Source organism: Mauremys mutica, chromosome 7, assembly GCF_020497125.1.
Source record: "Mauremys mutica isolate MM-2020 ecotype Southern chromosome 7, ASM2049712v1, whole genome shotgun sequence".
In the NCBI taxonomy this organism is placed as follows: domain Eukaryota; kingdom Metazoa; phylum Chordata; order Testudines; family Geoemydidae; genus Mauremys; species Mauremys mutica.
Window position 1 is genome coordinate 124406955 of NC_059078.1, and position 13276 is coordinate 124420230.

At 44.1% G+C, this 13276-nt stretch overlaps 1 protein-coding gene across 4 annotated transcripts in view; it reads right to left on the bottom strand.

Annotated features, from left to right (window-relative positions):
* Nucleotides 1–13276, bottom strand: part of NEURL1 (neuralized E3 ubiquitin protein ligase 1) — a 234844-nt gene that overhangs the window by 12943 nt on the left and 208625 nt on the right. For all 4 annotated transcript variants that reach the window (XM_045025913.1, XM_045025912.1, XR_006581334.1 and 1 more), the window contains exon 4: nucleotides 9953–10633. In XM_045025913.1, the coding sequence (XP_044881848.1) occupies nucleotides 9953–10633 (681 nt within the window). The remainder of the gene's footprint in view (nucleotides 1–9952; nucleotides 10634–13276) is intronic.

Consider the following 13276-nt stretch of genomic DNA (forward strand, 5'->3'; position numbering starts at 1 on the left):
CACACACTCTCTCTCTCTCGAAAACTTGGCCATGTGTTTTAGTGCCTAAATAGGAGCTGAGTTCTTTTACAAATCTGGCCCCAGCTGTAGGTGTTCTCTGGAACAATCTGTTCCTAGGAAGGGTTTGTCCCAGCATATGTGGGTATCTGGACCATTCGAGGGTTATACCATTCATGAAGATAAATGCTAAGCCCCACAAACCTATGCACATGCTTAATCATACATACTGCAAGTAGTTCCATTGGAGGCCTTGGGATCTCCTTGTTCTGCATGGTAAAGCCCAGCTGATACCAGGCATCACACCCCCCGGAGGCAGCCCTGCAACAGACTTGGGAGGACCAGGGGCCTGTACAATGGGCAACCACAGAGTGGGGGCTGAGCACACTTGCGAAGGCCCACAGTGCTAGTCATCTCCAGACTAAGATGAGAACCCCCTCAGGAGCTAATTGCAGGTGGGGGGACCCAGAGCACAGGCACACAGGGAGAGGGAAAGGGAGGTGTTGATGGAGAAAGCAAGGGCAAGGCTCCCCCGCCAAAAGAACAATATAAATCTGTAACATTTCAGGGGGGTCAGTTCAACTCTCTCCTTACTGAGCTCCACTGTCTTCCATGACTTCTATGGCACAGGTGGACATAGGGCTTCAGCAAAGCTAATCATCTATGGGCCATGTCTTAATGGACCTGCAGTGACTTCACACACACACACACACCTTAAAGCGATACCAGGTGAACACTGGGTTAGGAAGGGAAATACAACAGAAAGGTCACCTCCTATGGAAGAATTCAGAGCCAAAAAACCTGAGCTGCCAAGAGTTGGGGTTTTGGGATTGTCTAGCCTGATAAACCCTGAAAATCATGTGTCTTGCTCTGTTATGCCAAAGACTATTAACTTCTGTGGCAGAAAGTCCAGCCCTATCCTCATTGCCATAGGAGTGTCATATAAAGGCCGTTTGGCTCAGACACGCCAGTATTGTGAAGGTGGACGCTCTTTTCTGAACAAGAAGGAAACAGCCATCAGGTCCAATGCTTGAAAGTTCAGCACTCATCCAGTAGAGATTGGCAGCCCTGAGACGGCAGCTGCAGGTGGGGGAAGAACCATCTAATTGCACTGAAATCTTTCCCCTCTTCCTCACTGCTCCTCTGAGTTTCTATCGTGTTTTTCGTTGGGAGAAAAGAAAACCTGGGTGTTATCAGGCGTTTAGTCTATTCTGTCCCTCTCGCAAGTAGCCAGAATCATTAACTCATGCCAGTGTTAGTCCAAGACTTATGCAGACTTTATCTTTCATGACAGATGAGCTATAATTCAAAGAGGCTGGTAAATTATCCCATATGCAGTTTATTCAATGCAGACAAGCAAAGGCCTGGTGAGATAAGGGAGATCCATATATCACTGACTATGAACAGCTCATTGAATCCAGGGATATTTTATTATCCTGATGGTGATAAAGACTTAATTTCCATTGTCATGGAGGAATGAGTGCAAAGGGGAAGCATTTACAGCGTTATATGGTTTCTGCGCAGGCTGAGTCCCACAGCTGTCACTCGAAGAAGTTCTGTTTGTTTTACTCTGTTGTAATCTACGGGAAGTAGATGTGCTCCAAACAGCACTCGTCTAAACTCTCATCCTGAGAGGTGCTGAGTGCCTAGAATTCCCACCGGCTTCAGTGACAGCTGCAGAAGGGTCAACAACACACAGGATCTGGCTGGGAACAAAGGGGAGTACGACAGAGTGGAACCCCAGCTCCAAAACTTCACGTAACTTGCTACAGCAGATAGTGCCACGTCCCTGTCCTGTGTCTAACCCACACAGCCAAATTCTGCACACCAGGAAACGCGCTCATTTTATTTGGCTCCTGGAAATAGACATCACACCACCATGAGCTGTAGGCAGATCAGAACTCAGTCACCCATGCCAGCCAGGAGTGTGTCTGCAGTTCGCCCAGGGGGGATCTGAGAGGCAGGACTCCTCTGTTCTTTCCACTGACATGGCAACTCAATAATACTCTACATGTGTCAGCTGAGGGTCTCAGACAGAGGCCTCTCATTATGCCCACTAGCTTTTTTAAAGTAAATGGGGAAACAGAGGCACAGAGCAGTGAAGTGAGTTATCTAAGATCACACAGGCAGTCTGAGGCAGAGGCAAAGAGAAAAGCTAACTCCAAAATCCCTTCCACATCTAAAGCCTTCCTATAGCTCGGCTCCTTCCGCTGTATAAAGGACATGAATTGATAATGCTGCTATGCCTCCAAGGGTGTTGGGTGGGTTAATTAGAGTTTGTAAAGAGTCAGGAGATCTTTGGCTGAAAGGTGCTGTGGAGGTGTTCCCTAGCACATCACCAGCACTGATGCGAGAGAAAGAAAACGATGAGGCAAGCCCCAGGCTGTAGCGCTAAGGTTCTGCTCCAATGCATGTTTGCTAAAAAGCCGACTACCCGGTTTTTTAAGATCCGTGCTAGGACAACTTCTCATTATGCTAATTTCACTTTTAAAGGAAGGGAAAAATGGAAGGTACACAGGGGATGCAATACTCTTGAGAATCTCTTACAAATTAGCATTAGTAATGCCTGCCTAATTCACTGAGAAAAATAAAACCCAGCCTGACGGAAGGGCTTAGCCAACCTAGGCATCTGACACACATTAATTTCTTTCCAAGATGTGTTGAACATTTTAAAAATTTTAGACATACACCAGAAACCCCCCAAAATGCTTCCAAATGGATTCTGCTAAAGCAATAAAGTGCCGTTTGCCCTGCGGTTCACCAGAACTTCAGGCAGTTAAATACCATAGAATGCAGGGCTGTTAAATCCGTATCTCTTTAATGAGGCCATTTTCCATAGACAAAATAAAAAACATGGGCCATAAAACTCTGGGGCACTCCCTAAGTGAATGCTTGTTAAAGGAAGAGGCCCATTATATGCATTTTTGTGCAATAATGTTATGCATTTAGCAGCAGGGTATTTTGTAGTATATTTGTTTTAACCCATTGATTACTGGCAGTTTCCAAATGGCCAGTGATACAAGACTCCCATGGGTCAGATTCCAAAAGGCAGAGCCCAGGGTAATGTTGCCCTCTGGTGGCTAGATCACAGGACCTACTACCTCACAGATCTCCTTTATCTCACACGTCAGAGACTCGTTTATTTGGTGCTGAAGACACAGGATTCTAGTCCTAGTGCCCCACCTAGGTGTGCGATTTATCCAGCAACTGGACACAAGATCTGCAGCACAGAGATGCACAGGCAACTAGTGTGCACACAAATCCTCGTTTAGACACAACTGAGCTGCATGCAAGCTGCAGCAAGTGCAGGCGAATTAAACAGACGGTTGCGCACATATTAGTGGATATCTGGGGGGATGTTTTCTTGAACAAGTGCTGCGTTGTGGGTTGTTTCTGGGGTCCAAGATGGGGAAAGAGCAGTGGCGGCAGCAGACCAGCAGCAGTGGTACAAGGACCAGTTCCTCAGGAAGGTGGGAAGGACAGGCTGGCTAACCATAGCAGGACTGTAGGGGATACAAGCTCAGCTTTGCAGCCCCCTGCAGAGGCAGAGGAGCATCAGGTCAGCCAGCTGCCCCGAAAACCCCAGGAAAGGAAGGGGACAACCTCCCTCTGCCAGAAAATTTGGGAGGGTAGATGCAGAAGATGCATCAAGAAGACAGTGGGTATGGAGGTCCTGGTGAGGAAAGGAGGAGTCTCAGCTAGGGAGTGAGTTCAGTCTCCATAAACCGAGCTGTGCCTTGTGGACCACTACCGGTCTATAAAAAGCTGCTCGGTCACATGGTGCTGGCTTGTCCACCTTGTTTCCAGCTGAAACAAAACCAAAGTGACAGAAAACTAAACGAAAAGCAAAACGGGACAGTGCATGTAGCTTTATAAATCAACAGAAGGCAATTGCCATGTGTAAGCAACTGCCATATCTGCCTGCGGGATCTTACTCGATTGCACTTGGGAGGGAATGTGGCTGCATGGAACAAGCTCTCGATTAAGATGTGGACCACATGCAGAAAAGCTTTGGGACCCCATGCCATAACTTATTCAGTCTCTGGCTTCTCTTCTGACACTGCCGATAAGGGTCTCAGTTAGTGCCAATCATGATTACATTTGTGTGATGGAATACAACCAGCCAACTAATAACTGGCCTGAATCTCAACTCTCCCTTCCCACTGAGCATCCGTCAGATGGTAACAATCCTTAGCCACTAATGGTCTACACCAGATTTAAATTAATGACCTAAAGACTCTGTATGCCATTATCCCTGTCATTCAGTGCCTCACACTGCCTCTTTTACCCACATATTAATGAAGCGCCTGCTTGTTTGTATTTTAATTACCTACAAGGAAACTTTGATATCTACGCAAAGTTCACTTCCCCAGGGAAGCTCAAAAACAATTCGTTGCATGGAAGCAATTCATTCTGAGATACAGCAAAGTTAAAAAAAATAATGTACCATCACTTGGCTTCCCAATGAGTTTCTACAGAGACTTACTGCAGCTTATGCTCCTCCAGACATGAGTCATAACTTCCAAAACCTTCTGAGGTCAATCAATTTTACTTTCTAAAATTAATTACAATGTAAAAGGCAGCCCAGTATATTCAGTCCGGCTCACTTCAGTCTTTCAGGGCTCTTGATAAACCTTTGCCTGATCCAAGACACTTACAAGCAAAAGCTGGGAACAGTAAATCACTGTTGTAATACGCTGGTCGTGTCCACTTTACAAGAACATTAAACCTGAAACAATGAAGTTGCTAAGTTCCAGGTTGTTTTGGTTGCACCATGGGCTGCTTCTTCCTCTTTTAATGGTCTCTCACAATTGAAGCACAGTGTCCTTTCTCTGTTATGAATCTTTCCTGGGTTGGGGTGAGGGTAGAAAGGGGAGCATACAACATTAGGTTCCATATATGGTATGCAAAGCCTGTGTTTCATTTCTACTTGGCTACTCAGTCTTCTAGAGATCAGTAACATTCTAGTCCTCTGTTTTGTGAACGCCTCCCTTATACACGACAGAGTCGCAAAATTTAAGGTCACACAGGACTATTGTGATAGGCTAGTTTAGCCGCCTGCACAACATAATCCAGAGAATTTCATCCAGAAAATTCATGCACCAAGACCAGTAATTTGTGGTTGAACTAGAGCAAATCTTGGAGGAAGAATCCACCACATCCCCTGATAATCTGCTCCAATGGTTAATTACCCTCACTGTAACTACCCCTATTTCCAGTCTGAATGTGTCTAGCTTCAGTTTCCAGCCATTGGGTTGTCTTATGACTTTGTCTACTGCTTTAGAGCGCTTGTACTGCCAGATATCACTTCCCCGTGTGGGTACTTATACATTGTGATCCAGGTGCCTTCTACCTCTTCGCTTTGAACTCTGAGCTCCTTACAGCTTTCATTGCACAACCCTGCAGCCTCTCACCCAACGGTGATGGTGCTGGGAGTTTTATTTATTTTCTCCTTGGCTGAAAGATTAATTAATCTTAATTTTCTGTTTTATTACTTCCCCTAGGATGACTTTAGTTCTAGCGTATTGTACTGGATTGATAAAGACTGAAGACAACACCCCTGTTTATTGCACCAGTCCCTGCAATGGCCTATCTCAGGCCTTGATCTTATAATGAGCTCTGTGCGGGTGCAGCGGTTTCCCCATGTGGAATTGTTTCTATGATACTACAGTACTTCTCAATCCTTAGCCCAGGAAATAACTCTGGTATCTCTGATACTGGTGGGACAGCTGCTGTTGGTAAATGTTGACGTTGTAATGGCAATTACAGTCATCAATGACTTTCATTTGTCATCATCCTGGGTCACAGCCAAATGGCTGATCTAGAGGTGGAAAGGTCAGTATCTAATAATCAGTCTCCTGAGCCATTCAATTCTCTAATTCACCTTTCTTAATTCTTCTAATTGTGCAATGGTGTTGCCAGTGGCCAGGACTAATTTTATCTGTATTGCAGAAAAAGCAGAAAGGCTGGAGAGGAGAACGAAACACCTTGACTTTCAATTCCCGGCTTTTGGAGTTAATGTCACAGCTCTTTGTTCCTTTAATTCAGTGTGGTGGTGCTTTACTTATTTTAATAAGGGCTTGAGTGATACCCCTAGGAAGAGATTTACATCTGCTTTATAATATTTGCTGCACTAGAATAAGCAACCATAATGGTGCTTTTTTGCACTATTTGTGTCTTCACTTCTTGTCGTCGTAATAGAGTTTTTGCATGTTCCCATTGACTGCCAGAGAAGATGGATATAAATGACATTTCTTACACTTCAGATTCACTATGGCATCATAGAAGCTAGAGATAGGAATACTCTTATTAGGTCATCTAGTTCATCCTCCGGCCTGGACATGATCGATTCAAATGACTGATCCTGTAACTAGAGCATCATGAAGTGACTAGTATTGGTGAGAGTCTGATAACTGCTCTGTATAAACAGCCCAACTGCGTTAAAAACACTGACATTTTATAACAATCCAACCTAAGGCTGCGAAGTTACATTTATGGGTTAGGCATGTCTTATAATGTAGGCAGTGCAAATGTCATAACATTGTATTGGATGATGCTAGTTACTGTCTAGCCAGCATTACAATAGATGTACCAGCAGAGGGATCCTTATCCTTCCTTTGGGGACATTAGATTAATGCCAACAACTCCCCTCACTTACACTCCCGTTTAAACAAATTCTAGCTTGTCCTCTTACTACCGCGTTCAGGAGACAGTTACCGTGTGTGCTTATGATACAGCTGGCAGAACAGGTGATCTGGTATCAAAGTAAACTGTGGCATGGTGGAAGCCTGATGGTTCTATTCTTCCCTGTGCCTACCAGGCCAGATGGGACCTTCCTTCTCAAGTACAGTATCATTTAATCCTCTTTATTCCCCACCCAGGTCTCTTTGGCTTGATCTACCATTATCAGAATGATGTGTTAGCTGGAAAAAAAAATCTAGCCAGGGTCTCTGTACAGCACGCACAAGAACTGTAATCAAATTGGTTCCCAGTGGCTATTAGAAGATGAATAGTGGTTAAAGCAATAAATGGTAGTGTCACATTTGTTATGCTTGAGCATTTTAATTACAGCAGGATGTTTGTAATAAAAACTTATGCCTAGGGTTCATAAGTCAATCAGATCACTTAAGGTATTTCTTCTCCTATTGCTAATAAGTCACTATAATCAAACCATATCATGAAAGAAAGTCTTGCAGACAGGTAGGCAGGTTCACCCCAAATCATCGTTAAAGGGGGTTATGCCCATTCCCTAAGAGGAGAGTTTAGCCACTAGCTCTTCCAAAAAGAATTTGTTTTTTCTGTTTGACGGAGGGATTGTTTTTGTAGTGGGCCTTTAAAAAAGCAAGGGCCATATATTCAAATTAAGTAATTATCATAGAATCATAGAATATTAGGATTGGAAGAGACCTCAGGAGGCCATCTAGTCCAACCCCCTGCTCAAAGCAGGACCAACACCAACTAAATCATCTAAATTACACTGACAAATCCCATTGATTAGCTATATGCATGTGCAGTCCAGTCATTGTATGCCCAAAGTAGGCATCTAATTGCAAGCCTAACTTTTTTAAAAATATCTGTTCCTAAAAGTGAAGTAATGCACTGCAGAAAGATTAGATTTCTTACTCTGAAAACTGTCGTGCTTACACTGGGACTCAGATACCCCAGCGAGGAGCACATTCTAAATGCATGATTCACTTGAGATGCAGATATAAGCTTGCAAGATCACCGCTATCTAGCCAACCTATCATAGATTATGACAATCATATTTTCCCTTAAAATACACCTTGAAAGAGTGAAGAGAGATGCAACTTCCCATAGGGACTTCTAGGCACATTGCAGGTCTGCAGTCTGCCAGGGTTCCTAAATTCATATCTGAACAGGAGGCCTGACAGGAGATTGGAGTGGAAGAGAATGGACAGTAAAAGGAAGTAGGAGACGGTCGGACTGGCTCTGAGGCTTGGTCTATACTACAGAGTTAGGTTGACGTAAGGCAGCTTACGTCGACCTAATTATGTCAGTATACACACTGCCGCCTTGCTCCCACCAATGTAAGTGCCCCACTACACCGACATAACAACTCCACCTCCACGAGAGGCGTAGGGCTTGTGTCGGTGTAGATCGGGCGAGGCAGTGTCCGTGTAGACTTTGCACATACTTACATCGACTGTTGGATTTCTTGCCAATTTCACAGCTCTGTGCTGGAGCCAGGAATGGTATGAACTAGTCATGGCAGTGAACCAGTAGCCAGGCTACCCAGGCTGCAAGTAGCTCACAGCGGGAGTAGTGTCTTTCAACCATTCAGCTTCAAATGGGGATTTGAAAAATTCTTTGGTTGACATCATATACCAGAAGTTTGGAAGAAATTCAGACAAATAATTTTTCAAAGCCAAATGCCTGCAGAGCCTTAAACTGCTGCTTCTCCCTCCATAGCAAAAGTGACACTAATTAGAGGATTTTAATTAACACCGATTTGTAAATCCGTAACGGAGCATTTAAATATTCAGCGTATTGCCATTCTTTTTGTCTAATGTGGTGCAACTTCTACGCTCTGGGTCCAGCACTAAAAGATAGCCTCCCTTTAGCTAAGGCTGAGACTCGAGTGCTTTCCTAGGTCATCTCTACACTTTAAATGCTGCAGCTGTGACACTGTCGCACTTCAACGTAGACAATCCCTACAGTGATGGGAGGGGTTAATCCACCTCCCTGACAGGCAGTAGAATTCTTCTGTCAAGGTAGATAGCTCTGTCTCTTGGGGTCTGGATTTTTCACACCTCTGAGAGATGTAGCTATGCTGATGTACATTTTCATTGTAGACTAGTCCCTAACTATATATCTTGAATGTACTGTTAGCAAATGAACCCCTTGTTATTTACATATTGGACATAAACTACAAAGGAACTGCTCTCTGAGGCCCAAATCTTCCTCCCACAGACCTCACTGCAAGTTTTGTCACTGACATCAGGAGTACCAGGACTTGGTCCACGTTCAAGGCTAAGATAAAGAAGACAACTTGCACCGGCAAAAATGCTTGTGCTGGCACACAGCAGATATCTGCACACACAAATGTAAGTGTGTACAAAGGTGAGTGCATAAGCATTTTTTGCATGCAGACTTCCACTTCCATGCTTTCAAAATATTTCCTTCAGTGTTTGTTCTACACTTTCTGCCTAGAAACATTCCAGTTAAAGGTATCAGAGGGCTGCCATGTTAGTCTGGATCTGTAAAAAGCGACAAAGAGTCCTGTGGCACCTTATAGACTAACAGAAGTATTGGAGCATAAGCTTTCGTGAGTGAATACCCACTTGGTCAGACACATGTTAAAGGGACACTGTTGAGATAAAGATCATCTATTTTAAAAGATTTACTTACCTGCATCACTTACGCTTGCCTAATTAAAACAGAATGGGTTGTAAACATCTCATTGTTGGTTGGATTTCTGCTTTGCACTCAGATGCGAGGATGAAACAGTAGTTCATTTCACTATGGCTTCTTTGCATAATCTAACATGAGGGATTCAGGAGGACTTTCTCTCGTGACTGTTTGGTCTTGTGGTTAATGCACAGGAACAGGCTCTGCCACAGATTTTCTGTGTGACCTAGCAAAACATGACACCTCCTTTTCTCCATATGCAAAAGGATTACACTTCCTTATTTCACCAGGAGATTATGAGGATTCATTTGTTTGTATTTGCAAAGAGCTTGGAGATCTTTATGCGAAAGGTGCTATATAAGTGCAAAGTACAGTATTCTAACTCAGTATTCTTGGGTGTAGGTTCACAATACTACAGAGCCCTTTGGGGGTTTTTTGGAGGGGAAGGGGGTTTGGTATAAAACTTTGTGTGTATGTGGCCTAAAGTAAGCTGATCGCCTTCTAATCTTTTCATTCATTTCCCCTCCCCTACAAATCAGACCTCCTCAATATTTTTCACATGAAATTTTAAAATAGACAAACATACCCAATACTCGAATTTGCATAACTGCTCCATGTAAACCAAAGAACATCCAGAGGGGCTGGGAACAGTCCACGCAGACCTGCATGCCGGCGCTGGCACCATTATGACTCAAATGCAGTTCACCTTCCGAATTCACCATAAACCCCAAGATATCTCCACTCTGGAGGGGCACCAAGACTCTACAGACTGCCCAGAATTCCTTCCTGTCAACCAACGACTCTGGGTTATAAGGAAGGTCACTGGGCCTCAGAGTACTAGGGTCACAAGAGGTCACTCCGTATGACAGTGTGCCGGAGCGGGAGGCATTGGATTTGTTAATTTTGACAAAAATTGTTTCATTGATTCTAAGGGGTCTGCTGGTGAAAACCAAAGTCCTCTCTTCCCGGGCATGTTCTAGCCGGGCCACAGTTTGGTCGTCCAGGATTTTGATATGGGCTCCCCTGAGCTGGTGGAAGCGGAGGTCACTTTCGAGCTGGGATGGGAAGAGATGGGAATGCTGAGAATTGAGGGAGTTCTGAGGGATAGGACACACGGTGGCCAGCACATGGAAGTTCTCTTCCTGGAGGTTGAGGTCGCAGAGGCTCACGGAGAGCCGGGTGTCCTCTGTCTCCCTGCGCAGCGAGGGCCGGCGAATGGCAGTGAAAGATCTCGGACGCAGGCAGTCGGGAGGAATAATTTCACTGTCTGTGAAACCAAACGAGAGAGAGAAGGATCACTCAAGAAATTATACAAATATCCAGGATTTTAGGACTCACTGTTGGTTTGATTGATAAGTTGAAGGGAGAAGCAGAGAGATTCTGCCTCCAATGAATTTTCCTTAAAAAAAAACAAAAAACAGAAGAGCGTAAAATAAAATATTTTTGCAGTTGTATGCTAGTCCTGTGCATTCCCCATAGCACCGGCCACCGTAATCACTATATAACAACGCAGGTAGACTCAATCAATAGAAAAAACTGACAGAGGGGAACTCCTTGGGGAGGGGAAGCAGAGATACATCATGAATTTATTGATCGATAGCTATAAAGGATGAGCTTTTATGCCTTGTCCATGTCTATAATCACTTCTCACAAGGGCCATGAAATGAGTAACTAAATAGATATTTGGATTTTAAAACAAAATGCTAGTCTTGTAAATTTCAGTCCTATTTGTTATTTGTTACCACTTGAAATTTAATTAATATTTCTAGCGATAATTAATCGCCAGCCTACCCATATTTGCAGAAAGACAGCACAGATGCGGATAATATCACAGCTTAGGAATTTTCTATAAATACAGCACAATCGCTCATTATCTCCAGAACAAATAATTAAAAATCAAACCAGCAGATAAATAACAAAGACAGAAGACGCATATGCCATTCAAATGCAACAGAGAAAAAATAATTACACATTATTCTTTCTGTTATATCTCTCTTGATTCTTCAAAAGCTGATCAATTTAATTCCTCTGCTAAACAATGTAACCAGCTGGTTTTAATACCTAAATTACTTCCGTTTGGCACAATCTGAGCCATGTTACTACCTGTCAATGGTAAAGAGCAATAAATGGAGGAAAAATGTTGAATCAAAATAGTTTACAAACCTAAGCCCTGATCCTACCACCCATGCTTAACTTTAGGAACTATGAGTAACTCCTTTCAGGAACTATTCAGTGTGTGTAAAGTTAAGCATGTGTCTAAATCTGTGCAGGATTGAGGCCTTATTATACCAGTTGTGGGCCATACCTGGGAACCCTTCTCCACTTCAATTGGAGCTTTGCCTGATTGTGGCTATAAACCAAGGTCCAAATTATGTGGGCTCAGGATGGTCCACTCTGCGAGTAAAGCCGCTGAAGGATTTTTTGTTGACTCAGCCAGAATTCCTCCTTGGGCTCCGCAGGAGCACACACAGGGAGCAGTTCCACCACCATTTGAAAGGGTGCAGCATGAACCTCTCCATTCTCCATGCATAGCCATGGCCCTCTCATCACCCCTTCTAGAAGGCTATCATCACCAGCAGCATTAGCTTGGAATAGCGCCTGCGCTCCTCGGTCCAACAGGGACAACTCACTGTGCAGGGTAGCAGGTGGGAGGTAAAGGAAGGCTCCATGTACCCATCCTCCAACGCTGCACACTCACATATTGCTTCTGGCCCCAAGCAAGGGCCTCAAGATTTAGCCCCAAAATAGCCCAGCACTGACATGCAAGGATGAAACAGAGCAACTGCAAAGCAGAATGCAACAACCCCAGACTCTAATTTAGGACAGGAAGCAAACCTGGTACTACGTGATGTCAGAGAAAGAACATAGGAGAGGAGACAGCAATGAATATTTGATTAGTCAGCATCTCAGAGTTAACACTCTCTTAAGAACATAAGAACGGCCATACTGGGTCAGACCAAAGGTCCATCTAGCCCAGTATCCTGTCTTCTGACAGTGACCAATGCCAGGTGCCCCAGAGGGAATGAACAGAACAGGGAATCATCAAGCGATCCATTCTGTCACCCATTCCCAGCTTCTGGCAAACAGAGGCTAGGGACACCATCCCTGCCCATCCTGGCTAATAGTCATTGATGGACCTAACCTCCATGAATTTATCCAGTTCTTTTTTGAACCCTGTTATAGTCTTGGCCTTCACAACATCTTCTGGCAAGGAGTTCACAGGTTGACTGTGCTTACAAAATTTCTCCCTCAGCTTATTTATTTTATGACAGCACGTGGCCAGGGTCTTGAGTCCTCTGGAAGATGGCACCCCTGTTAGGATGGCACACCCTAGCACCTCTCCAGAATACTGGTTCAGTACTCACTCACCAAGGAGAAACGTCATCTCTATTGAATCACTGAGAGCACATCTTGCAACATAGGGGTTCTCACCAGTGGTCTCTTAGACCATTTCAACTCTGCTTATTTTGGGAGATCTAACAAGATCAGCCCCACAGGTCGCTGGGGTGCAGTGTAACCTCTTTGGTTTGCTTAAGCTGAATTGCTCCATCTCCTCTTTAATAATCTGCAATTTCCAGAGAATGTTGGAATATTCAAAATTAAAAACAGACTATCTGTTTGTATCACGTAATTGATCCTCCTTGTCCTAGGAACAACTCCGAGCCCCAACAGTTAATGCAGGAAAAGGAGCAGAACAGGAACTGGTGTTATCCTGGATAATTTAGATAGCAATTGCACTAATGCTTTCTATTATATTGGCTAGTGTTTATGTCATCACTGCCCCTGCTGGAAAGAATCAGACTTCTGTCCCTCTTCCAGGCTGGAAACCCACAAAGGAGAAAAAATGAATACTGGCAGCTGACGCAGATTCTTCTGTGTAGGTGAACTGGTAGAGACCTTTGTGCATAGA